Source organism: Poecile atricapillus, chromosome 2, assembly GCF_030490865.1.
Source record: "Poecile atricapillus isolate bPoeAtr1 chromosome 2, bPoeAtr1.hap1, whole genome shotgun sequence".
NCBI classification, from domain to species: domain Eukaryota; kingdom Metazoa; phylum Chordata; class Aves; order Passeriformes; family Paridae; genus Poecile; species Poecile atricapillus.
In genome coordinates this window covers 5,542,909-5,569,545 of record NC_081250.1, presented here as the reverse complement: position 1 = coordinate 5,569,545, position 26,637 = coordinate 5,542,909, and the positions used below count along the sequence as shown (strand labels likewise).

Here is a 26,637-nt window from a genome sequence, read left to right as displayed (position 1 = left end):
GGCATGAGGGGTTGCTTTAACTCTGCAGCTCCTGCTTGCTGTGCTGGTCTAGGACTGCTTCTGTTATCTCCTCATTCCTTATCTGGAGTCCCAAAATGACAGAGTTAATAGGACATATTCAAAGAGAAGTAGGATATAGTCAATGTAAATCCATTCTGTCAAAGAAGAACTTCTCCAAACAAGCCAGATGCTGCATGAAAGGCCACTTATGTGCTGGGTATTCTTCAACAGATATCTGAAATTTCAAAATACATTGCAAAAAAATATGTGGAGGTGATCACAGGGTGGAAGGGTGGGATCACACAAGGGAAATGCAAAACTACTGCTGGGAATTTCAGATATTTCTTTGATCAGCTCAAATACAGATTTATCAAACTTAGGTGCTGTGATACTTTAAGAAAATTTGGAATACAGGAAAACTTTTACTGAAGCACCAGATTGTAGCAAGACCTTCTTCCTGTTAGATTAGGGTTTTAGGAGTGTTAAATCACCAGGAAAGTGAAATCATCCCCCTTGCAAGTCAAAAAGTTGTGATGGCAAAGATCTTTGCCATGAATTAGGCATTCCTCTTGCTTGTAGAGTGAGCAGACTAGTTACCTCTGTTATTTTATTAACCTGTTTTGGGACAGCCTGTTTGCTCATTGGAGGAGCTTGGCACTTGACTTTTCATGACATGATTGACTTTTCTCAGCCTCATTAACCCAAAGGGCCATCTTCAGGAAAACACAATGGATCCCAATCGAGGTAGGAAAAGAGCAGAAGATATTTAGGGAAAATTTAATGCAGTTCTCAACTACATTGTCAGAAAGCTTTCCTCTGGATAGAAGTATGTCCTAAAGTTTCCATAGCAGCAACTTACATTTCTTTCAGATATGCTGCTGAAGAAGACAGAACATCAAGCAGATTTGTTTTACACGTTTCCATTTGGATTTGCAGGCATTCCAAAGGAACTCCAGAGCAGCTCAGATCCACGCTGTGGCAGCGGAAAATGTCAGCAGTCAAAAGACAAGTCACACTTAAAACTCTCATGTTTTGGATCCTGGCAGGCAGTAACCCAAATGCTTATCTCCTCCTTGTCCTGCTGTGCACAGGGATGCACGGAGGTGTCTGTCTCTCATGGAGAGCTAGGCTGTCAGCTGAGCCCCTGCATTTCCCACGGGGGTTTGCTGGTGAAATGTGATCCCTCATGGAGAATATTTGGCAAGGGGCACCCGTAACCAACGCTCCTGGAAAAAGAGATCCAGATGTTTGGGCCCCTTCTTTGCCTGTGTCGCCTTTTCACTTTATTGCCTCTGGTCAGCAGCAGACATAAGAGCTCCAGGTGCAGGATTAAAGCCAAAATCAATCCCCTAATGGAAACTGGCTCCTGCTCTTCCTCTCTGAAGAAGGAGCTGCCACCTGCCATAGAAGCTGAACTTGTTTCCTGCTAAAATCAGTTTGGTCAGCCTGACCAGGCCTAGTTTTATAACACTCCTTTTGTGCTTTTGCAACTGGAAAAACTATTTCTTTCCTACCCAAATCAGGATCACAGGTTTGAATGAAACCTGCAGGGTCATCAAATCAATTTTCAACTGGAAAAGAGCAGCATTAGCCCATTCCTTTCAAATGTGTGCTGAGATCCACCTTACAACAGTTATGTTTCTTCTGCCACCACCGATCCCAACAGAAGTGACTAGAAAAGACTACTTCAGGATATTCTTTAGGAAATGTCCACTTATGAAAAGCTAAAGATTTTCAGAAAACTTGAGCTTGATTCTTATAAAAGAAATGGTGAAGGAGTAGCTACCTCTCTGATGGAGCTTCCCCCCCACAAAAAAGTAGGCAATTGTTATGTAATCAGAAGAATTAAGAAGCTTCAGGTAAGGCACAATATTTTAAAGCTGGAAATTCTTGCTCATCTACATTGGATGTTGAAATGAAAGACAAAGAAAATACTACATAGAACAGAAAATCTAATTAAAGATGTTCAAAGTGAAATAATCTACCCTGCATGGCTGAGCTGAATATCGTAATTATGTGCAACAGATAAAAGCTCTCACTCTCAGCAAGTTTATGTCATGGAAAGAATCAAAAGTGGTTGTGCCCATTCCAATGTTTCTGCTTTCCAGAGGGTGTGAAAGCACAAACTCAATGGACAGGGATCAAATCTCAAACTCAAGTGTTTGTGTCCCAGGAACTGCTCATGTAAAAACAAGGATTTCCACGAGGAAGGAAAATTTCTTCATGGAGCTGTTCCATGCACCTGTGACAGAGAAAACCAGATCTGGGAAAAGCAAACTCGCTCCTGGTAAGAAGGGCTGGCAGATCTGATGGGGACTTGCAGGAGGCTCATGTCCCTTGGGAAGGGCAGGAAGGGGCTAAGGCAGCACCCTGCTGCTCTGCAAAGGCTGAATTCTACATGTGACAAATGAATTGAGCTCCCAGAGCACAACTTTTTTATCCCAGAATCGAGGGATGCCATCACAGATATTTCAAGAAAGAAACCTCCCTGTCCAAAGATGTAGCAAGGAGCTTGTTTAACTCTGTGTGTAAAAAATGAAATACAGCAAACACTCCAAGTGCACATCCAGGCCCTGTCATCATCTGGCTCCAGATTAGGAACAATGGAAATAAGCATCATAACTTCATGTGAGGGCCCTGTGGATTTGGAACACAGAACAATTTGTCTGAAATCACTCAGCAGGGCCTGGACAAGGTGGAGTCTCTGGTGGCTCTTTCTATTAGGCTGTCCTGTGTCAAAACACAGTGAATCTCAGTGCATACAACCCATTTATCTATATTTTACATTTGATGGTGAAAAAGGTTGTAGAAGTGGCTTCTTTCTGCCTTTATAGCTCAGATATCTCCATCATCTTTGAACCTCAGGGGCCTCTTTTCCACTGTGCTCTTGTCACCTTCCCAGAGAGGCTGGGCCAGGGCCTGTGCCAACAACCTGATCCCCACCATGACCCATAGATTCAATGTGAATCATTATTTCAGCAGGTGGACACAAGGTGAGGAATCAGAATGAGAGGCACCAGTGTCCTTCTTAAAAATGGAAAGTGAACAGAAGGCCATAAATTAAGACTACAACTTTATGCAGTAACTTCAACTGGGAAACTGAAGGCACTATAACTTCATTTTTTTCCCAGCAGGATATAGTGAAAACCCAGTCTGTTAAGGAAGGTCAGTGCACCCTGTTTGCATGGACAGTCCTTCCTGTATCACAGATTTTTTTTCCTGGAAGTGAACTTTGTTCTGGATTACAATATTGACAAAATGGCCTTTAATTCACCTCATTATTCTCATCACCTCCCAGAAAATTGTATTAGTGATGCAACAGAAATTCAAATTAAAATCAAAAACTGCTATAATATATCTAGGACAAGTTAACATGCAAAATATTATTAATTTATTCTTTAGGAAAGACATTTTCCTGATGGGTAAGGCTGAAAAACCCAGAAAAGCCCAGAGGTTAACCTGAGCTTTTAAATGGATGGTTTCAGTGAGAACCAGCAGCATCTGCCCATTAATTTCTGGAGGTCACACTTACCACTTGTAGCAGAGCCAGGTACCCAGCACCAACATTATCGAAGTTAACTTTAACTTTTGTCCAGTAAAACGTGCCTGACACGTTGTAAAGTATGCAGTCACTCATGTTGTTAATAATTTTAGAGTCCAAAGGCATATCTCCTTCTGTCTTATTAATGCACTTCCCAAACTTCCCAGCAAAGAGGTTCACTCCCATGATGCTGAAGATGAGCCAGAAGATGAGGCAGACGAGCAGAACGTTCATGATGGAAGGGATGGCTCCCACAAGGGCATTCACCACCACCTTGGGGGGAACAGGAAAGGGAAAACAGAATTAATGTCAGCACTTGTACAGACACTTCATTAACAAGCTGCTGTGCACCCTTGATTAATGAGTCTGAACCCTTGCATGGTGACAGGTGGATAAGCACTGCCACTACCTAAGGAGCCAGACCACCCCCAAAGGCTTCAAACATGACTATTTTTTTCCTTTTGGTAATCAAAGAAAGAATCTGTTGTCATCCCACCCAAGGGATGATGCTTTTTCAAGAGGAATCTCTGAATTCAGAAGTCATCTTGACCTCTCAAATCCTTTTGGATAGTACACTTCAGTCAAACTATAATAATAATAATAATGTGATTAACTGCAAATGGCTGGGGTGCACTACAGTGACTCAAAATAGAGAAAAAAAGATTTCTGAAATCTTTGACCCCACTCAGGACTCTGTAGCTGTGAACTATAGCTATGACAGATTTTGCTTAATTAAATAATAACAGATTGAGACATACTGTACTAAGCCAGCTTCTCCTATCTGATCAGTATGCATGATTAAAAGAGCAAAATCATTCTAATTTAACAAAAAAAATTCCTTTTTTTTTTTTTCCCCCTGTGTTATGCTGTAAAATTCATACACAGGCAGGGCGGTAATGCCCTGCATAAAATCATAAATTAAAACAAAAAACAGAAGGAGCTTCTAAGGTGTGTGAACAATGGCACTGGAAATGGACTCCATGCTGAAGCCAAGCAAAAAAAACCAAGGTTCAGGCCATCTACAGACCCTCTACAGCTGCCAGGTTTGGATGCAGTACTGTAATACCATTACACCCACCAGGCAAGGGACACATCATTTACTGTATTGGGCTGTATTGAGCACTGTCAGGGCTTAAGGTGGTTAAGGCATCTATGCACATCAAACCTTACACTAAAGAATCAGAGAATCACAGAATATCCTGAGCTGGAAGGGTCCCACAAGGGTCACTGAGCCCAGCTCCCAGTCCTGCACAGGACACCCCAAGAGTCACACCATGCAAGATATTTTCTGAGGGAAGAACTCTATCACAAAATGTAGTTTTCCCCTTCCAATGCCAACCAGGTTTCTCCATGTTCACAGCCTTTGGAGATGCTCCCTCTGCATGGTCCAGGCAATGCTGGCTCCCACATAGCTGCAGACACCAGCCCCACAACATGAATTTGTCTCCATCCCTATCTCATGCTTTGGAGATTAAAATCTGATAGGAGACCACTCAGCTCTTCTTCTCCATCTACATTTCTGAAACTGAGACAAGGTGATATTGATCCATAAAAATTAAACTTTATTCAATTGGTGAATTTGATTATGGAAAATGTCAGCTCTTTTCTCTTGTGTTAGTGTCCAATTTTCTGACAAGCTAATAATGCAACATTCACTTCTCCATCATTTTTGCATTGCTGTGGAAGAAAAATACCCAGAGGAGTGAAATGCTTTTCATGCATGTATAGCAGCAGCTTCCTCTATAGCACACAATACAAAATTATGTAGATCTTCCAAAACTCAGATTTATATTTTTGTGCATTTATGAATGAAGCTGATTTTCACACAGGAAAAGCTGTTTGACCAATTGTTTTGTTTTGTTTTTCTGTATAGGCCCGTTCCTGATGACTTTTCTTGGATTTTTTTTTTTGTTTGTTTTTGTTTTTGTTTGCTAATTTTATCTTTCAGTTTTGGATGTCAATCAATTTCTAACCTCATCATTTTTAGACCAAATTTACCACGTTAACCGAAATGCCAAATAATTTCCAAATCAAGGGCTTGTTTGGATATAGCCTTGGCTCTTGTCAAAGTAGTTTTCATTTGTTTCTCTGCACAACAATATTCTTCTTTAGTTTTAACCCATGCCAGCAAAACCACATGGATTTGTGTTTCATGTGCTGCTGAACCCAGCTCCCAGTGACAGGACACAGACATCCAGGTTTCAGCAGTACAAGTGATGGCTGTGTCCACATCCTGCTTTTTTCCTTCTGCTGAGTTATGTTCAATGGCCTGTAGATAACAAAACACGACATGAGGCTGCAGCAAATCCTGCAACACCTCTCTGAATGAATTATTAACAGGGGGGTTCATTCCTCCCTTGCTGCTTCTGCTCTTACACCAGTGTGATGCCATTTGTTCTGGTGGAAGCATTCTTGTTTTGTACTGAGACAAGTGAGAGGAAGGTCTGGATACATGAAGGCAGGTTATTATCATAATTAGAAGTTAATATTATCATATTAGAAGTTCAGCTGTACACTTTGCCATGGAGAAGGAGGAATTTCTGCTGCACTTTGGAATGGCTAGATATAGATATAGATATAGATGATTAGATATAGATATAGATATAGATATAGATATAGATGATATAGATATAGATATAGATATAGATATAGATATAGATATAGATATAGATATAGATATAGATATAGATATAGATAGATATAGATATAGATATAGATATAGATATAGATATAGATATAGATATAGATATAGATATAGATATAGATAGATAGATATAGATATAGATATAGATAGATATATATCCATGCATAAGAAAAAGTTTCATCCTTGTTGGTTTCCATCAATACCTTTACAGGTGAAACCACCTTCCAAGAGATTTCTTTAGGGACAGCCTAGAAACTGAGCCACCCTCTGCCCTGGCTCAGAGTGGTGCAATCTATAACCTGTGTTTGGTCCCCACTCTCCTGATCTCACAGGACACCTCCTCAACCAAAGCTGATTCAGATTTTTAATCCAGAAATAGACTTGCATGATGAGTTAATCCTCCCTTTGCTCTGAGAGAGCCCATCAGACTCCCTGCAGTGATTTCAGGCCCAGACTATAACTCCCAGTGAAGCTCAGGAACAGCTTTTGCAAAGACATCTAATTTACAGTGTCATGATGTCAAATAACAGAGGAAAAAATGTATTATTAGATAATCTGTTCCTAGTGCCCTTTGTCCTCAGTGTTAGAAGCAGTTGCTGCATTTTTAGGTGGAATTTGCTGAACTTGAGGCATCTGCTCTTAGCTGTCTTCTCCTATCATTCCCATCTTCATTGTGGGGGAGTTACCACTGCACATTGCTCTGGGTAATTAAAAAATCAGAGCTTCCTTGTAGCTATCATGGTTCTTTCAGATTTTTAATCACACTCGTAGCTCCCTGCAGAGACTTTCCCATTTTTAGTTCCCCCTTTCCAGCACTTTCATGGAATTCCAGTGTCGAAGCACTGCACTGTCCCTCTGTTTGCTGGGTTATTTCCCTGCATATTCAGGGATTCTAGCAGTCACCTCATTTGTCAGACTGGCCCAAAAGCTTGTGTCCTGTTGAACAGTCATCCTGATCCCTATGTCCTTCTCAGCTGCTGTTTTCCAAGAAACTTCCCCCAGAGTGACCTACATTCCTCCTCCCGAGGTAGCCGATGCATGTAGGTTTATTAAAATGTGTGTTGTACAATAGATCTATTTTTCACTGTGATCCAGATCATCCAGCATAATTCCCTTATCTGTAATTTCACTTACACTCATTTTGAGTGCTGTCAGCAAAGATTTCATATTTTCTCCCAGATGCTGTTAAAGTACAGATTAAAGATAGTTCTCATTCTGAACAATCCCTCACCCTGAGATGCTCATCACCAAATTTACAGTGTGGTCACTGCTTACAATTACTTTTTGAGCTCCATCACCCATTTTAAAATGTATTTACTTGTCTTGGTACAAAGCTCATGTTTTCATCACAATGTCTCATGGTATCAGATTCCTCTCTGAAATCCAGGGATTCTGTATCAGCACAGTTACTATCATCAGCATAATTTGTAATCAAATCAAAGGCCCATCTCAGTATTACAAGAACTATTCCCATGAAATCATGCTAACTAGCATTAATTATGCTGTTCCTTTCCTGCATATATCTTGTAGCAGTCTCACCATGACTTCGCCCAGTATCACTTTCACAGTAAATGGTCTCTCATCATTCCCCCCATCCTCCTAAAATCCTGCAAATAACCTCCCTTGCAGGGAAGTGCCACCTCTGAAATAATTCCCTGATGGACAACAAATGAGGAGACATGAGAGATGTCATTAGATGGGACAGGCAGCTACTTTATTCTGGGCTCATGAGTGTAAAGCCTCTGGGTCTACACTAGTGTCGGGGGGGATCCTGGTCTTTCTGGGGTCTTTTTCTGAGGATTGAGGGGCAGGATGGCACCAGTTCATCCCTCTTTTGCAGATCTCTCATGGCATAGGAGCTGCTGAGACTTGTGTCAAACTTGCACAGGTCCCAGACTGTTTCGAGATAGGGAAAGAGCTGAGGTCTGATGGCAACGGGTTCTCTTGGCCACCCAAGGGCTACTCTGTGCCTTTGTCTCAGACAAAATTGCTTCCAAAATTTAGGCACAACATTGATGAAATAAGTCTCTTACTGCAGTAAATGAGAGCTTTCTTGCTCCTGTTCTAGCCCTGCAGAGATGTTTCAGTTATTCAAGAAAGAGGCATTATAATATAGCAAACTCTTATTATTTTCTCACTGTCAGTGTTTGCTTCTCAACATTATCATTATTTAATCCATCACTGCGCTGGCAATTTTCCTGTGCATTTTGGAGCATATGAACTCCTAATAATGAAAGGTCTAACTGTCCCTAGTCTTGTTAAGTGTGGTTAGACAAACTAAAACTAAAATGATTTGCTTTTCCAATAGCACGTATTCTCAATTATATTTTATCGTGGTTTACAAGCTAATTCACCACCTCTGATAGCTCAGAATGACTGAATATATTTCAGCTGCAGCAACAGTACAGGAAAGAAAAGAGGATGTTGAGTCAGGAACAGAGGGGCCTGTAAGAATGAGCATTTTGGGAAGGAAATTTGCTTTGCTGATCCATGTTAAGATCTTTACCAAGCCAGCCTCTTGCTATTCTCAGAGAGAAATGAGGAGTTTTAATGTTACTTTTTCTCTATTCTACTAATGCTTTTCTGATGTTTTTGGCTCATTTCCCCATTGCTATTCAGTTTGATTCCAGTTTAGCTAAACTGATGTGGAATCATGAGTAAACAATTGTATGTCATCTTAGAGCACGCTGAGTTTTGCTTTGTTATCCACCAGTAAAAGCTAAGCCTTCATAAGCCAGACCTAAACTGATTTGAGAGAATCTGTGCACAAATCACTCTGGTAGTCAAACTACTGCTTTTGCTAATTCTGAATGCTGAAATAGCTCCATCTGTGAATGTTTAATAAAGACTTGGAGTGAGGTCATCAAATGGCAGGAGTGAGAGCTTTAATTATTGTCAGCAGTGCAACCTCACTTTGAGTCTTTACACTTTGGCTTTGTTTTATTTGGTCAACTACCTGCAAAACATTGCCTGACTGCTGGAAAGATTGTGGTGACCAAAACAATTCAGGTTTGGGTGCCTGGAAAAAGAGAGCCTTTTGAATCTATTTGTCTTAGTACTAACACAGAGGTGGTCTGCAACAATACTTGCCTCATCTTCATCCACAAAAATAATATGATTTAGCTAATCACAGAATCTTTGGAACAAAGTATTATATTGTCAAATCTGGTCATCCACAGAATAGGAAAATAGTAGATGTGGAGTTTTCCTACACTGCTGTATCACCATATTTCCTAGCTCACCTCAGTTGTTAGGTTCTCCAGTCTTCAGTCTCTTGCCATGAGAGCATTGCAATGAGAATAATTCATTGCTGGGAGATCAGTGCATGAAATACACATTTAGTCACTGATGATTTGGACCAAAATTTGTCTACAGGAAAGCTTTACCCTGAATATAGATCACTGTGAAATATGTAACATTTTCCTTGGCCTAGCAGATAGATTTGGGATCACCTATATAATTTGACACAGAATTTTGTCACAGATTTGCTTTACCTTGCTATGCAATCTGCAAGGTTAGCAGTAACCTCAGTTTATACAGAACACAGCTGTCACTGCCTGCAAGGTGTGACAAATTACATAAAGGGCTTATCTAAACAATAATTGATCCTTGTTAGCAGGTAGGCTTGACAAATAAACAGGTATGCTGTGGGATATAACAGTGGCAAAGGAATGCAGAAAAGAAAAGAGATGGATGCACAAGATGGAGCAACAAGCACAAACTACATGGTTTTAATGTTAATCCCAACATTCCTCATTAAAACTGCAATCTGTTCAAAGGGAAAAAAAAAAAAATCATTCATTCATTTGCTTTCCCTATCTTTAGCATTTCTAATTTTTGCTTTAATTATTAGTGAAAACATCCTTAAGAACTTTCCAGTCACTCTCATTTTAATGTATGTCAAAACAGGGAGCAAAATTCAGCTTGGTTGTTCCCCTGATACACCTTATAATTGAGAGGTAATTGATAGCCAGATGCTTCCTCATCCAAAAAGCTGTTTTTTAAGGCATAGTATGACAAGTTAGGCAGCAGAATTAGTTTATCACTAAATCCACCCAAGGATAAAGATGCGATGACACAACCGCAACCAAGACCGAGGAGGGTTTCTTTGTTGCTTTGATAATGCACTATCACTCATGTCCTTTGCCTGACAAAGCCACGTGCAACAATCCCCTGTTACACTTGGATCCACACAAAGCTGAGCTTTGATGGATGCTTTGTGTCCTCTTACCCTCATCCCCTCAAACCGTGACAACGCTCTCAGCGGCCGCAGAGCCCGGAGGGTCCTGAGTGATTTGATGGGACCCATCTCCGAGTATCCAAGGGTGTTGGCAACCAGGCTGATTAAAGAGACCTGGATGGAGACACAAAGCAAAAATTCAACCTGTTAGAACACTCCTGCCATTTTCCTTCTCCTCTGACTTTCCTCCCTGGAAAGAAACAGCTGGTTAGTGGAACAGTGGGGAAAAACGTCTTAAATGGGAGCCATTCCATTGGATCCACGCAGAAGAAAGGATGATCCTTCACAAAGTGGATAAGAAAGGAGATCACCATAACAGACCCACCTGTGCACTCCCTGAGGTGTGTGTATCTTCCTCTGCCCAAAATATCACTCAGGTATGTGTTACAATTTAGATCTTTTTGGAAGAAAGCGCATCTAACCCTTTCCAGCAGAGATAAAGGATTTGGTATTTACATTTAATCACTAGTCTTCAACTAAGTGATTAGAAACAAGTCTCCTACATTGCTGGCAGACATGACTATATGACAGACCTTAAAAGAATGATGTGCATGGTTTTTCCATTCTGCTTTTATTCACTTTTTCTGGTTTCTGCATGGTCTCTAAAGGAGATGAAAATTTGACAGGTGCTCAGTGTTGAGGTCCACACTTTTCAAAGACTATTTCTTTGAAATGAGCTTTCTGAATCTGGAAGCAGCATGGAGGGGTTCCCATGCTCTTCATGTTCCCAGAGCTTTTGTAGTGCCCCAGGTGGTCAGAAATGTGGGTGGTATCAGGCACAGGACGGGATTCTGAATGAACTGACAGTGGAGATTATGAACACATGGAGCAATAGGGTTTTACATGCTCAAATCAGTGTTCACAGCCTGAAATCCTACTGAGCAAAGAATGAAAACAAACACCTCTCCAACACCGTAGGTATCATGCCAATTTACATGTATTTAAAAACCCCAAAACAACAAAAAAACCCAACCAGAATTAATCATCACATACTATAAAATACTATCTGTTTTAGAAGGAGAAACCTGCATATATTGCTTATCACAGTTCCTTTTCTTCTTTTTTAATTTATTTTTTTTTTCTTACATTCTCACAGCCCCAGTTATCACAGTACTGGATATTTCATGCTCACCAATGGGAGTGTGCAAAGTTAATCTCTGAGGGGTGGGTGCTGTTGTCATTTTCAAGACAACAGCTAAGCCTAAAAGCAGGGATTCTTTTATATTATAAAAAAATAGGTGCTTAGTGTAAGGAAACTTTGGTACCCCCTTAAACACTGACAGCTCTGGAGAGAAACTTTCCTTTTAATTTTAGGATGGGATGATTTTTTTACTGTGAAGCCCACTGCTGGCTGAGCAGCCCAGCATCACCCATGAGGTCTGGGATAAATCAGGGCAAGACCAGCCTGGTCCTGAGTCCCAAGACTGTGTCCCCTGTGGAGCAGCCTTCCTCCTGAATATGCATTTATTTACATACCAGCATTGTCTGCACAGCTAAGCACCTTTGTAAAAACTTGCTCAATTTGTTAAATTATTTACCTGGTGATGGCTTTATTGTGCCATGTGGGCAACTAAGGGCAGGAGGTCTCAGAGAAACCCTGAGCTGGGGTTTCTGCCAGGATAAGTCACTTCCCCTGCAGATGACTAAGTGGCACAGAGGCTGGCTGTCACCCTGTAACGTGTCACTCTTTAACAAGGTGTGACACAGACTCACCTCCTGTGCACAGACCCAGCAGCTGGGACAGAAGGAAGGGTTTAATAAACACTTCTGCCTTTTAGTGCTGAGTGCCCTATAAGAACATCACGGTAGACAGGCAGACTGGGTTCAAGGTCTGATGTCTTAGGCTCTGTAGACACTGAGGAGGTAAAAATCACCAGCAAAGCCACTGTTTCTTTCTCTAGGAAAGCAGATCTGAACCTGTGACCTCAGCATGATGCCTAAGTCATTTCAGAGTAAGCAATGCCATAGGCTTGACATGCTCCTTTCACCCAAATCCTGCTCACCCAATGCTCACTGTTGAAGAAAAAAACCTGGGTTTAATTTAAAAAACATCTTCAGCTCACCAATGCACACATTTTATGCCTTCCTTGTTTTTCACCGTCCTGTACTCTGAAGTTGCATTAACACAGAGTTCAAACCCTCCTCCTTTTATTCACTCTTCCCACTAACTTAATGTTGACTAAATAATGATAAAGGGCTGAGGATTTTTCTAACAGCAGTAAGCAAAAGTGCACTGTAGTTATACACTAAAGCCATTCAATTAAGTCATCTTAAAAGTCTAAAAAATAGCTGGCATTAAGGAGAAATCATGATAGGAATAACCCTCTGGCACACATTTCTGTCTTTGGTGGAAAGTTTAGTGCAGAAAACAGCCTTAACCTCACAAAGCCTTGGAGATTCCTATTCAGAAAGGCTGAAGGTATGAGAACAACAGCTCAGTGATTGTATAAAGATAGAAATAAAGATAGAAACCAAGATCCATACATGCACAGACCAGGGGAAGCTCAGTAATTTGTAAAATTGATCCGTAAAATGAATGTAGATATCTAAATGAAAATTAATTAAATATAGGGTGCCCAACACTTCTTTGTTAGTTTCATCCATGATGACTTAAATCAGATCTTATCAAAGTCTTCAAACTGCTTTGGTTGGAGCATCTGCATGATTCCTCCCTCACCCTGGATTTGTGTCCCATAACTGCTCTTTCTCCCAAGGCAGAAGGTTTCTGGTTCAAATCTGGTCAAAAAGACCAGACTTTGGGTCTGAGTGGGTTCCTATTTTCTTTTGAGTGCCACAAATGTCACCCTGAAACACATCACAGGTGGTGTTGCCCTCCTGACACAGATTTACACAGCATTAGATATCTCTGCAGAGGATTAGGTCATGAAGCTGTGTGATATTTGGCAATGATTTACAAGGCTGGAGTCAGAACAGAGTTCGAGACAACTTGTTTAAATGCTTGGATGTTGCTTTTGAAGGTATCCTTGTCATATTTTATTTATAGAAGAATTACCAACGCAGGGACTTGGCCATTTGGACTTGATTAAAAGTGACCCAGAAGGTTATTTTTAGGAAAAAAATCAAGCAGCTTTCAAAAATGGTGCTGACTGCCCCACATAATCACAACAAAAGGTGAAGTCAGCTATTTCTGTTATTTTTTTTTACTGTTGCAAGGCTATGCAGCCTAGAGCTTCTCTAAAGTTCTGCTTTGTGCTATGCTCAGAATCAAAAATGTGCTGGCACCCAGAAAACACCTCTAGGGTCAATGTAACCTCCAGATTCAGAATCAAATGTGTCATACACACATTTCTAATCTTTTCAGTACCTGTTTGCAAATAGCTTTGTAGGTTTTTTGTAAGAACCTACCCCTGAAGCAGCACTGCAACATGGTGAAGAGCAAGTGAATCCCAAGGAGCCACTGTTGCTTGGAACCATTTCCCATAAAACACCCAATTTGCCATTGACCTTGAGCTTTCACCTCAGCTTCACCTTTTACATGGCAGGTTACAGGCAAGGCAATCCCTCATCCTCCTGTGCACCTCTTCTGAGCCAAACAGATTTATCACAGCTCCCATTTGCTCTGTCTCCAGCATTTCCCTTGGAGGTCTTTCTGGAACTTACTAGATCTTACTATGCAATGGAAGCTTTCACAGCTTTCCATTTAACTTAATCAGGGAACAGTTTCCCTGTGTTAGGTGTGGACTGTTCCTTATCCCCTTGATCTGATGCTCCTTTGGTGACCCTGAAGTCTCCAGAACAATGCTGATGCTGGAATTTTCTGCCTAACCTGAAGTCCAGTGCACAACCTGGCCAGCAATGATGGGGAGAGAGCTCCTCATAAATCAGTGTGTGCAGTCCTGCCTCCACAGACTTCAGCCTGTGACACACAAGTCTCCCTAATCTCATGGACTAGGTTGTCCATCCTGTGGCAATCTTCCCTTTTTTGCATTCCCTGGATCCTCTCAGCACAGCCAAGAGCCCAGCCTCAGTGCTGTTAGACACTTCCCAGAATTTATTCCAGCCCAAAAGAGAGAAAACCCTGAAAGAGTCAGCATTTACTGCCCAGTTCCATGGTAGAGTTTCCCAACAAAGCTCAGGCTCCTGGCAAAGCCTTGCAGGTGCTACCTAAACAATTTATCCTCTTGCTATCATAGATAGGCAGAGTGTGGAGCTCTCTCTGATCCTGGCATTCAGGGAAAATTTCTGCTCCTGTTCCTGGCTTTCTTTGCCCAGAGACAGTTTTATCTATGTATCTATAAGAATATTGTGTCAATAAATACAGACCTGTATTTCTATATTCCCACATTATTTCTATATTCCCACAAATATCTACACACAGGTTTATCTGTATAAATTTTACAATAATTTGCATGACAGATGCCTGGAGCTGAGAGAAGAGAGAGTTAAATGAACCTCACAGCTTTAAAGTTGCCATTTTCAGTCTCATGATCAAGGGAAAAATGAGAGCTTTTAATTCTGGTGCACTGGGCACTAGAAGTACCAGCCATGGGGTTTAACAAACCTGTGGCTGGTGTTTTGAAAGTCAGTCTCCTGGAGGCATTAGCTTGGGTCTGGAGTGTCCCCCTGTATGACATTCATATGTTTCCAGGGCAAAATCAAGAAGAATCAATGAATTTAGAGTGCTAGAACACAGAGAAGGATCTCTGATGAAAGGTTAGCTTCATTGATAGCTGTATAAATTATATAAATACTTACATAATATAACTCTAATGAGAGTAATTTCTGAATGTCTTAATAATTTTGACAATCCACTTCAAAGCTTTGTCCAGGAAACAGAAGATTTTTTTCAGTAATTTCCAAGTTCTTGTCAAAATTTCACTATTTTACAGAATTTCTGTCATTCTTTAAAGTAAGAAAAAGGACTGGAGTAGCGCTAAATTCCCAGTGTGCTCACAGTGGTCTCACAGTCCTTTCCCTGTTACAGATGTGCAGCACTGTCTGACTATTTAAATTATTCACCATGAACACACAGAGATAAAATTCTACAATAATTTTATGTGTCTTCATTATCTGACAATGACCTAAGCAATCAGTGTTGTAAACTAGTGTAAACCCAGTAAAAGCCACCGGGACAGAATTTTAAGGTGGCAGAAAAACAATCACAAAGTAGGGAGTGAGATAATGCAGCACATGGAGGGAAAAAGGCCTTTAATTAGAATATCATAGAGGTTTGGTTTTTTTTTCCCCAAGGGCTGATTGCATTTAGAACAGCAGTGGGTTCCTCCCTACATGAACACATTTTAATATCATATTAGCAGCCTCCACAGACACCCAGTCCATGGGGTTACAGGGAGTCAAGGGCACAGAGTTTGGCAGCAGTGTTTCATCCTGGGATGGAGATTCCTACAGCAAGGAGCAACTGGAATAAACTTTTTGAGCTAGAATAAAGGCTGCTCCTTCCTTTTTTGTTTGTTTGTTTGTTTTTTTTTCCTCTAAAAGCACATGATTTCAGATAACCTGGGAGCAGGCAGACCTGCCATTCCAAGGCAGGCACTACCCAGCACAGACTGCATGTTCTAATTAACCCCTGAACACCACTGAGGTGAATTAATAGCTGAGCCCTGAAAACAGGGAATTCTGCCTGAGCAAAAACAAAAAATCATCCTTGGATAATCATAAAAATCCTAAAACTAACCAGAATCTCCACTAAAAGCCTGCTGCTGCACACATCTGAGAGCAATGTCCTGCACGCTTCTATCCCTGGGAGAAGGGGAGACCTCCCTCCTGGTATGGGCAACAGCATATGCTTTATGCAGCCAGGGATTTCATCAAATTAACCTGCTTGTTCAAATTAGAGGGGAGGGAACAGCAGGCAAAAAAAAAAAAAAAAAAAAAAGACATCTGAATGGAAGCACAGCAGCTGAGCTGAAAGCTCTGGCCACTTATTTAAATAAGCAGTTCCAGCTAATGCAGGCCCCTGGTGCTTTCAAATAGCTTTTTGTGTGCCCCAAAAACACCTGTCTCTCCCTCTCTAATTGTGTCTTTTTAAAAAAAAATCAAAATAGAAGCAATAGTGCTCAGATTGCTGTGGGTACCTCTTTTCAGTCCAGCCTGGCTTCTCCTGTCCTTTGCTGCCAAGGATAGGATCACCCAGACCTCTTCACTGTCCTGTGTCTTTCAGAGCCAGGCCTGAAGTTACAAGTTTCTCCCCTTGATTTGAAAAGGAACAGAATTCAGTCTTTACCCCAGATGCAAACTGGAAAACCTCCAGGGAAATGGGCCTCTGCAAATAAACTGAAATACATGGGCCTTCTTTTGGCTCTCTGAAATATGGTTGGGAAAGGGGAGCTTGTAATGAGGTTGGTATTCCTTTCAGCATCCACTCTTTCTGAGCAGACTTTTATTGTCATTTTATTTTTTTAAAATATCCCTTTGTCCTTTCATTCTGACACTGCATTTTCTGCCATACAGATGCCAAACTCTATGATTGCACCTGCCAATCCAGAAATTGCGCATTATGAAAGGAAGGCATAAAGTTAAAGGAAAGTCTTAAAAATAGGACATTAGAGAGACACTAAGGTGACCTAAATTCCCATCTCTGCTCCCTGTTTCCTTGAATCACAGCCCTCGTGTTCAGTACAAACTCCTTAAGGCTGCTCTGAGGGTTGGTCCATGGCCTGGAGGTGAAAAAGTGTCTGGAAATGAGCTATCAAAGGGCTTCCCTCTCTGCAGCAGTTCATTACAGCCCGTGGAGTGCTCTCATGTATTATAACTTGATGGGCTACATGAGTGCCTAGATTAATTATAAACAAAAATGATCTCCTGGAAAGCCCAGTGCTACTTCCTATTACTCAGGTTTAAAAACTCGTTTACTTCATCCACTTTTTTTTGGTTGTTGTTTTGTGTTTTTTCTTTGTTTTGTTTTTGTTTCTACAGGACTTTTCCACCTTTTATTAATTTTTTTCCATCTACTACTCAGACTAAAGCTATAAAAATTCTCTTAATATTCCACATTCTCAGCTTGTCTCCAGGTCCTCATGCCCAAGCTTTTCAAGGCAACATTCCCTTTTCAGAGGGCAGCCTTGTTGCAAACAGCATGTGCCACTCTTGTTGGGTTAAATGCTTTTAAATAAATCATTCCTGCATCCTAATTGCTTCCTGGCGGTTTCCAGAAGAACCTCTTTATGTCTTGCTGTTCTCTTAATCTGTCACCTCCCCTACACCTGCTCAGGCTTTTCTAACAGCTCCAGTCAATTCCCAGGGCAGATGGCTGAGAATCAAGAATTAAACCTCAGCTAATTTCCGAGGGCGAGTCAACTGTGAGCTTTCATCAAGCGAGGCAGCACACCGACTTATTGATCCGCAGTTTTCTCCCCCTCACCATTTACAAATGGATTTTCAGCTTGTCTCAATTCACCTTTTCACTGCAAACAGGCACCTTTGCCACACCTGGAAGTCCTGTTTAGTAGCACTGGGTAGGGATCACAGAATCACAGGATCTGCTGAGCTGGAAGGGACACACAGAGATCATGGAGTCCAACTCCTGGCCCTGAACAGAGCACCCCAAAAGTCACATCTTGTGCCTGAGAGCATTGTCTAAACTAAACTAAACTCAGGCTTGGTGCTGTGACCACTTCCCTAGGCAGCCTGCTAGGGATGCCTGTGAATTTTGGGGATCACCTGGTATAACTTGATCAGACAAAGCTTGGCCAAGTCCCAGGGGCTCCCTCCACAGTGGCTGTGCAGGTGCAGATGCCTTGAAAATCTGGTGTCTCTGTTATGATTTGGAGCAAAACAATTTCTTCATCATCAGCTGCATTCTGCTCCTCACGCAGAGGCAGTGTGGAGACAGCCTGGATTTAGGGCAGCTGGAGAGGAAAGACATTCTCCCCTTAAAAAGATCTCCAAAGCCACCTCATGTTTCACCCCAGGGGACCCCCCTGATGCTGAATGCTGTGGTCAGGAGTGGGCTTGATTGTTATTTATTATGTGAAGACAGTGTTACCATGCCAGGGGTGCACACAGTGATTACTGACAGAACATTTCCCTGGGCTCAGCCCCATCAATTCTGCTGCATTTCCATCCCAGCTGCTGGGAGTTGAGGTGCTGAGGTAAAGGCAAGTTTCTTTCTGGACAGGATTAGGATGAATCCTACTTAGAAATGACATAATGAAAACAACAACAAAAGCAAACAAAAAACCCCAACAAAAGCCCCAAACCCAAACCAAAACCCAAAGAAAACCAAAACCCCAAAACAAGCCAATCAAACCAAACAAGCAAGCAAGCAAAAAAAAAAAAAAGCACAAACAACAAAAGAGAAAAATCTGTTTGTGTTGCCTCCTCAAGGTGTTGTTCTGGATTTACTTGTTTCCCTAAAGCATTTATTTAATCAGTTCCAAATCAATATGAAAAAATACCAAATTGTTGTGGGAAACATGACAGTCTTAGCTTGAAAATCAACTCAATTTAGTTGGGTTCTTGAAGCTGATTGATCCTGAATTGTATTAAATATGTCCATGTTGTGTTAAATATGGCAGAATGGAGAGGGACTGAAGAATTGTAGGATCCCTGACTTTTGCCAGGAAGGATAACAGTATAAGTAGGAGTCCATGACAAAAGTAGGAATATTAATCTTCATTTGTCTCAGCACAAAATCCCAAAGTCAGCCACACCAGGGTAGGAGGTCTGCATAAAATCTCTACATCACCAAGGCACAGCTTTCAAGTTTCATCCCAATTCCTTTCGTCTCTCCCTCACTAATAAAGAATTCCTGTCCCTCTGCAGGCTGCTTCTATCCCTTCATTTCTTCCTTTCCTCTCCTCCTCAGGAGGAGTCTCTTGAGCTGCTTCTGACCATTCTGGATGGTAGAAGGATGTTTTTTTGGTCTGCAAGTTGGGGTTTCAAAGGTGCTGGTCATCAGGAAAAGGAACTGTGGGACAATCCCTCATCCTCCTCTGTCCCTTGAGAGTTTGTGGGACTCTGGACTGTTAAACACAGTCAATGTGTCCCTCCCAGCTCAGCTTTTCCATGCAAGGGAGAATATCCCTGTGAATGGAATTTGGTGGCTCCACTCCCAGTGATGGAAAGGGCCAAGCAAGTTGCATGCAAGAACTCCAGGATTTTATTAATTATTTTCATTTTAAGCATAGTCTTCTAAAAAAGGACATTGAAAAGTGCTCCATCTTTAAATAACTTTGAAAAATAAAAATTTTTGGTAAATCTAGCTCAGCAAAATCTGTGTAGAGATGGGTTTTTTACAGCACTTTTGAAAGTCGAAAATCTGCTTCAGTAATTGAAATTCTCCAGCATTTGCAGTAATTATTTATCTCCCAACCACTTTGCAAGGTGCAGGCAGATGGTGAACTAGGCTTACTGTGGACTTTTCTCCTCACCTCCATTTTCCACCCCTTTTCCTACAGCTGCAGGATGTTTTGTCCTGCTGTGCCTTGTCTGAAACTCAGATTGTGCTTCCTCTTGGCAAAGCCTGGGTTCTCCCCTTTTAACATCCATGTGGGCACAAACATGAGGTGCAAACCAAGATAAGACCAGACATTTGGATGTTTTTGCATGTGCTGTGTTGAGATTAAGTGTGGGGCAGCAGAAGGGAGATTTACAGCCTCGGCTGACCTGCTAACAAACATTAGAACCACTTATCTTCATGTAGATTTTTTTTCTTTTCACTTATCCTGAATTAGCCAATATGTACTAAAAGAGAATATTCTCTCTTTCCTTCTTTCTTTCTTTTTCTTTTTTTTTTTTTTTTTTTTTTCTCTTGAAAACAGGGCTCCTTGTCTTCACTCCTACTGGTTATCTGAGGGGTTTATGCCATCAGAGAGGCTCAGAAGAATGTGCACTGAGACAACTTCAAAAATCCCACATGTGCATTTGCTTCAAGGAACTGGGAAAAAGCTAGTCAAAAACTGAACTCTGAAGCTATAATATCCCATTGTACCCATGGACTTCTGACAACTCACAGAGAACACTAATAAGTTCTCTCTTAAGATGCTGCTCCAAGTGACAAGACGTATTATCTTTAATTTGCCTTGGCTGTATTTTTGTCATTCTGCTCATGTGTGCTTTTCAGAACAGAAACTAGACAAAATTCACATGCTCCCAGGGTAATGTCCCAAGAATACAAATTGGATTTCAGTGCTGTTTGGGAACGACTCATTACAGCAGATTGTGTAATTACTGGTACAGCAAACAGAAATCACCTTGTTAATCAACAGGGAATACAGATGGAAAAAAACAATTAAAGTAATCATAAGCCATCAATATTTACTTCACACAGCAAGTTTTTAATTGTCACTTAAAGACAATCCGACACAAGGGCATAATTTAATTCAATTCAATTTTAACTAGGGATAAAAAGACTGTTTTAAAATACTCATTTCAGATTCAAGGATTATTAGCTGCTTCTTAAGTTGTCTGACAGTGAAGTATTTGAAACGGAAATTTTAGAGCAAGTGCTTTCCAGGAACTATCTTGGAAAACGTAATACCTTTATTTTTGTTTAAGTGTTCAGGGAAAGTGATGGTACATTTAATGCCTGAACATCGATGAGCAGATCTCAAACCAGCAAGCAGGAAATTTGGCAGCAAACAGGAAATTTGGGAAGTTGCTCAGTGGGGAATACAGATCTCTAGTTACCAACTCAGCAGCTCCAGGCAAACACCAGAAACATGCTGTGTTAGAGCCACTCACAAAAGTTATTAAGGAGAGCAAAAAATACAAATCACTTCATTTCCATAAAAGCATCTACAAAATCCTGCCTAGTGGATTTGTTGAATAACTGTTTTGAGATGCCTGGTCTTCAAATCCATTGCTGAGCCATTCTTGAGCTATTTTGCAGACAGATCTACTAGCCAAAACTCTTGGGAGCCCCTGCCTCCACGGAAGGGGAGATGGAAAAGGGATGGAAAGAACAATCTTCATCCCTGGTGACCCAGCTGGAGAGAAACTAGTGGGGTATAAGGGCAAAACCTGAGAATTAGAGATGTTCTCCCCTCCCTGCTGCAGGACACAGTGCAAGGACCACCCACTGCTGGAGATGGCTGGAGGGGAAGGAGGCTGCCAGCACCCCTAACAAAGCAATTGTTTAAGAAAATGGCTTTCTCCACATGTGAAGACATGAAAGACAGGATAATCTTAGAAAGAATTGGTGGAGAAACCCTCATCTCTGAAATCAGAACATGACAATCAGGCTGGGTTTTTCTGAGCCTGGACTGGGACAAACGTTTGGTTAATTAAATCGAACAGAAAAGCTGCAATAGAGATGATGGATTTGTGATAATGGACTTCTGTGGAGTGATGACATTAGTCCAGGTTTAAGAGGATTTCTTGGTGAATGCCACATGCAATGAAACTTGGCTGTGAATTTTTTTCCTTTTCTTACTAATGAGTTGGGAGTTCACACCTCTTTCCCATGAGCTTTTTTGTGACAGCTTCTCTGGGGTTCCAGCCTCTCACCTCTGCCTTCAGTGCATGAGCAGTGGGTGAAGAAGCTGTTGACTGCAACACCTCCAGACTCTGAATGATGTTAAGCCCCGGACTGATGTCTTTCCCAAACTGACCATGCAATGGAATAATCCATCTGCTGTCAGCAGAGACTGGGACATAGCTCAGAATTAATTGGCTGAAGCTCAAGCTAGATAAGCTCAAGATAATATTTATAGGTCAGAGGAAACAATTGAAAGGAACATCAAGCATGACACCAGTGTGCACAGCTGGTGGAATCTCTGCTCCTTGTTTCAAAGCCCAGCTCTGTCTGCTTTTGCAGGACAGACCTGGTGGGGAGCAGCTCCCACAAGCATTCACTTTGGGTGCCACTCGCCTCCATCCCTGGCCAAGTTCAGACTCCTCGTTTAATCTGCTTTGTCCAAAGAGGTTTTGATTGCATGGATGCTTGGAAAATATCTGTTCTTTGTGGAAATACTTGCTCATGCATCCTAGGAAAGAGGATTGTACATTAATGCCATTCCTGATGGTGATATTGATGTCTGTCTACACTTCTATCTGTCTGCACAGATACACTACAGTATCTGCCTTTCCCTCATGTGAAAAGAGCTGTGGATTGAGTGCCCACCACAGCAGCTCATGAGCACAGAGAGATGATATTTGCAGCCTTGAAGGGCGTTACTTTTAGCACTACACTTATTTTTTGCAGGGTAACTTGTATAGATGCACATTGATGTTGTTGGTTCAACTTTCAGCAGACATCTAGGGTATCTTTCCCAGGTGCCCTGAGCTGAAATGAGCCTGCATTTTATGGTTTGGTTAACCCTTTCTCTTTCCTCCCAAAGAGATCTGTAGCAGAGCTGTTGATAGGACATTATTGTATTGCAATGTATGTGAAAGCACTCTCTGCTACACTAGCACACTTCTTGGGGATGCTGAGAAGCCCATTGCCAGAGATCATCCTTTAGGGACTCTACATCCAGCAAAAATAGCTCAGTTTATGGATTCCTGGATTGATGTTCAGACATTGAAAAACAGAAGTTTCTTTAGAAATCCACAACTCTCAGATGGAGCCTCTGCTGTTCCACTGGCCCAAATCAGTGTCAAGGGTCTTTCACAAGACAGGATATATAGAAAAAAAAAATAAATTCAGCAGTAATATGCTTATAACCCCTCTGGGTTCAAACCCCATTTAGAAATAGTGAATACTTGCAAATTTTGAGCTGGTTTTATGAATTATTCAAAACAGAAAATAGATTCAGAGTTGCATTTGTACAATGAGAAAACACAGATGAGAGATAGTTTCACATGTCCAATCAAAAATCGACCGTGGCAGCTTGAATTTTGAATACTGATACCAAACCACTAATGAATAATTTGCAGATCAGGAATTTTTAAGTGAATAATTTTAAACAAATAAATTTGAGAAAATCAGACAAGTGGTTCATCTGCTTCTTTTGGAGCAGCTAATTCACCCATTCACTCCCTTCTGCAGCTCAGTTGCAGTGATTTGGTTCTCAAAGGACCAAAAAGAAAATGTAAATTGAAATAAAAAGTGTGCTGGAAAAATTATAGGAAATTACTGTGCCAATTCAGAGTGGCAGGGTTAGCAATAGGGTAGGAGTAAAGCATCTGTTAAACCTGCTAAAAATATAGCACCAGGTTCTCATAATCTGAACTGGGAAAATATTTTTAAGAAAAGAATAGTGTAAGGGGAAAAGATTTATTCATTGAGAACCCTAAAGAGCAAGTGATGGCCTAGAGTCAGTCACCAACCAAAACAACTCAAGGGTGGAGCAACTTTTTGGTTGGACTGAGATCTTGCAAAATGAACATTTAAATGTGGGTGGAATATTTAAATGTGAGTTGAGGAAATAAAACCTTCTGGGTCTGTAAGAAGGCTCTGGGACTTATTGTCTGGGGACAAGGGGAGTCCCAGGGCCAGTGTCCCCCTTGTTTTATGCCATAGGTGCTTGGGTGTGTGACAGGGGAAGCTGAAGCCCCTTTCCCAGGCCATCTGTGGCTGCTTCTCCAATCTGTCATTTTAAACTCCACTGTTAAAAGGCAAATATGGAGCTAATTTACATTTGGACTTTGTATTCCTGTGTGGCTCCAGTTCCAAGGGGGTTTTCCACACAGAGGAGAGAATTTAGCTTAGTTTGTGGATTACTCTCTTTGGTGTTAATGAGATGTTATTTTACAAGTGTGGAACTAATTTCAAACTGCAGCTGAGTTCCAAACTGCCTCAGTGAATTAATCCTGCACCCAGTTGCTCCCATCAGGAGGACCTCTACTTATGGCTGTGACAACATTCATCCCCCATCCAGCCCTTCTAGTCTTCAGAAACTCACTGAAACAGTAACTCCAATAAGAAATTCCTGGAAGCCCATCCAGTACTTTAGGTGAGTCCTACTAGTCCCATTTTGGAGATGGAGAAACTGGAAAAATAAAGCTCTGTCACCTAAATCACAGTAAGAACAGTTTTCAGAGCTGGGCTATAACTTAGGAACTAGATTCCAATTTTGTGGTTAAGTAATTAAACCAGGCCTTCCCCTTCTGCTGGAGTTAATCTGAGAAAAATGAGCGCCTTCCCTTTAAAAGGATTCTAAGCATATATGCAAAGAATTTATGACCTACAATTTATGTAAAGAATTTCCTTTTCATAAATCAATTTATTAAAACTCTGGAGAAGCTTCCAAAGGCTCTGATCCAGCAGTGCACTTAAACATGTCCATAACTTCAAACAAGCAAATTGTCCCATTGAAGTGCTCTCCTGGGCTGGGGCCAAAGAAAGTGCAGTTCTTCCCTCGAGTCAAGGTTCAGATGTAAAATGAAGAAAAATAATTTCTCTGAAGTTTAATAAATTACATAATCATGGCAAAGCTCTGCCAGCCTCCCACATTAATACCTAAAGCTAATATGAAATGGCCTCAGGGAGATAATTGCCTCCTCATTGATACACTGAGATGAAATGTTAGACTTCATCTGGAAGATGTGGTGCTGCTGACTTTTCCCAAATTTGGCAGATCCTACATTGATTCAAAGTGAATCTCTGGAGGAGCCATATCTGGTACTAGCAACACTCCTGGAGCATGAGATTCCTTTTGTTACAACTTTTAAGGATTATCCTTAAATTAGGAGAAGTAAGAGTGGAGGTATTTCAAGGATTTGGAGTATTTTGCAATGTTTTGTAGCAGTGCAGACACTTTGCCAAGAGGACTTTTTACACCTTCTTCAGGACTCCTGCACTGGTAAATATTTGGGAGCCAGTACTGAACGTACTGTTACTCACTGCTGGCAGCCCTGCTGGGGAGCTCTGCCAAGGACAGCTCCTCTAATCTGCTGAAAACCTGCGTGCCCAGGTCATGTGCAGAGCAGGCTGAGGTAACTGGACCTTGTGCTAGCTGGGAGTGTGGAATGAGATGTCAAATGCTGAAAGAAAGGGAGAATTCCTGGGGAGGGGAAGGGGATGTGACTCAGATGAGCAGAGTGACATATCTACATCACCAGTGAAGGAGCTCCCGTTTGCTCTGGATCCTGGGGATGCACAGTTACACATCCAAGCCTCCTCTGAGCCCTGCCCAGGGCTGATGCTCACAATCAGAGCGACAGCTGTCATTTCACAGATGCAAAGCTGCCAAACTTAACGGCCCTTTCCCACCCACCTCAAAATCCAACACGAGAAGCGCTGTAGCTCCAAAATGATACTCACATCTACAATGAGGAAGTCCAGCCAGCACCAGGCGTTGGTGAAATATTTCTTGAAGCCATAAGCCACCCACTTGAGGAGCATCTCTAAGACGAAGATGTAAGTGAATACTTTGTCAGCATATTCCAGCATGGTTTTAATGTTTTTTCGATCTTCAAGGTAAATATCTTCAAAGGCCTGGAAGTACAAAGGATTGGTTAATAACTGCTCCTGAGGCCTGTTGGAAAGCACAGGTGTTGCACTGCAGCTCCATATCTGATAAAATATCACATACAGTCTGTGATTTCTGATATGTTTTAACATTACAGTTAAAAAGGGTGTTCAGGCACAAACAGGACTGACCCTGACCTAAGAAAGGTCTGTTCAGCTTTCCCCTACAGTGGACACAGCCTTGGCTATTTCTCTCCAGCCTCTATTGGCTGTACTGGCTGGATATCCTTTGAGTGTAGGAAGGACTCCTGCACCCTGAACTTGGAGTGTGAATCCAGGAGCAGAGTGCCACCCCAAAGCACCCAGGTTCATCCTGCCTCATCTCCTGCTGGCTGTGCCAATGCTGCCCAGGCACCTCAGATGTCCCAGGGCACGGGAAGTCTATATTTAGGAGGCAGAATATGACCCTTGCATTTAGACAAATAGATCTTATTGCTAATGATGACAAATTGGGTTATTAACCTGCCTGTGTTATGGAGTACTGGAGTTCCCTGGCTTCTGTTCAGCCATCACATTTCAGGTGGCTACAGCTCTCTGCCTCAAGAAATGCTCATTATTATTCACTTAGCAGAACAATAATGTTTTAAAGGTCAAGGTATCTATCTCCCCATCTCATCTGTCTCTCCAACTAATCTCATGCAGAGCATTATGAAAAGAGTTTCAGTATCTGTATCAAATACGAGCCACTGAATAACCCCTTTAAAATATTTAAGATCTAAACCAATATGCCTCCCAAAAGAAAGAAAATAAAGATATCTCATAATTTAGCTTTCATTTTATAATGCAAGTCAAACAAAAGGCAGGATCCTGGTGTCAGGTTTGCCAATATTCAGCCTGTTTTGGGGCTTCTAAGCCGAATTATGGTCAGCTTCCCC

The 26,637-nt window shown here is 41.5% G+C and overlaps 1 protein-coding gene across 4 annotated transcripts in view; it reads right to left on the bottom strand.

The window, feature by feature from the left end:
• LOC131575634 (sodium channel protein type 5 subunit alpha-like) overlaps nucleotides 1–26,637 on the bottom strand; it is a 210,234-nt gene that overhangs the window by 9,326 nt on the left and 174,271 nt on the right. For all 4 annotated transcript variants that reach the window (XM_058831335.1, XM_058831337.1, XM_058831338.1 and 1 more), the window contains 3 exons: nucleotides 25,556–25,729; nucleotides 10,417–10,539; nucleotides 3,533–3,814 (listed from right to left, as the gene is read on the bottom strand). In XM_058831335.1, the coding sequence (XP_058687318.1) occupies nucleotides 3,533–3,814; nucleotides 10,417–10,539; nucleotides 25,556–25,729 (579 nt within the window). The remainder of the gene's footprint in view (nucleotides 1–3,532; nucleotides 3,815–10,416; nucleotides 10,540–25,555; nucleotides 25,730–26,637) is intronic.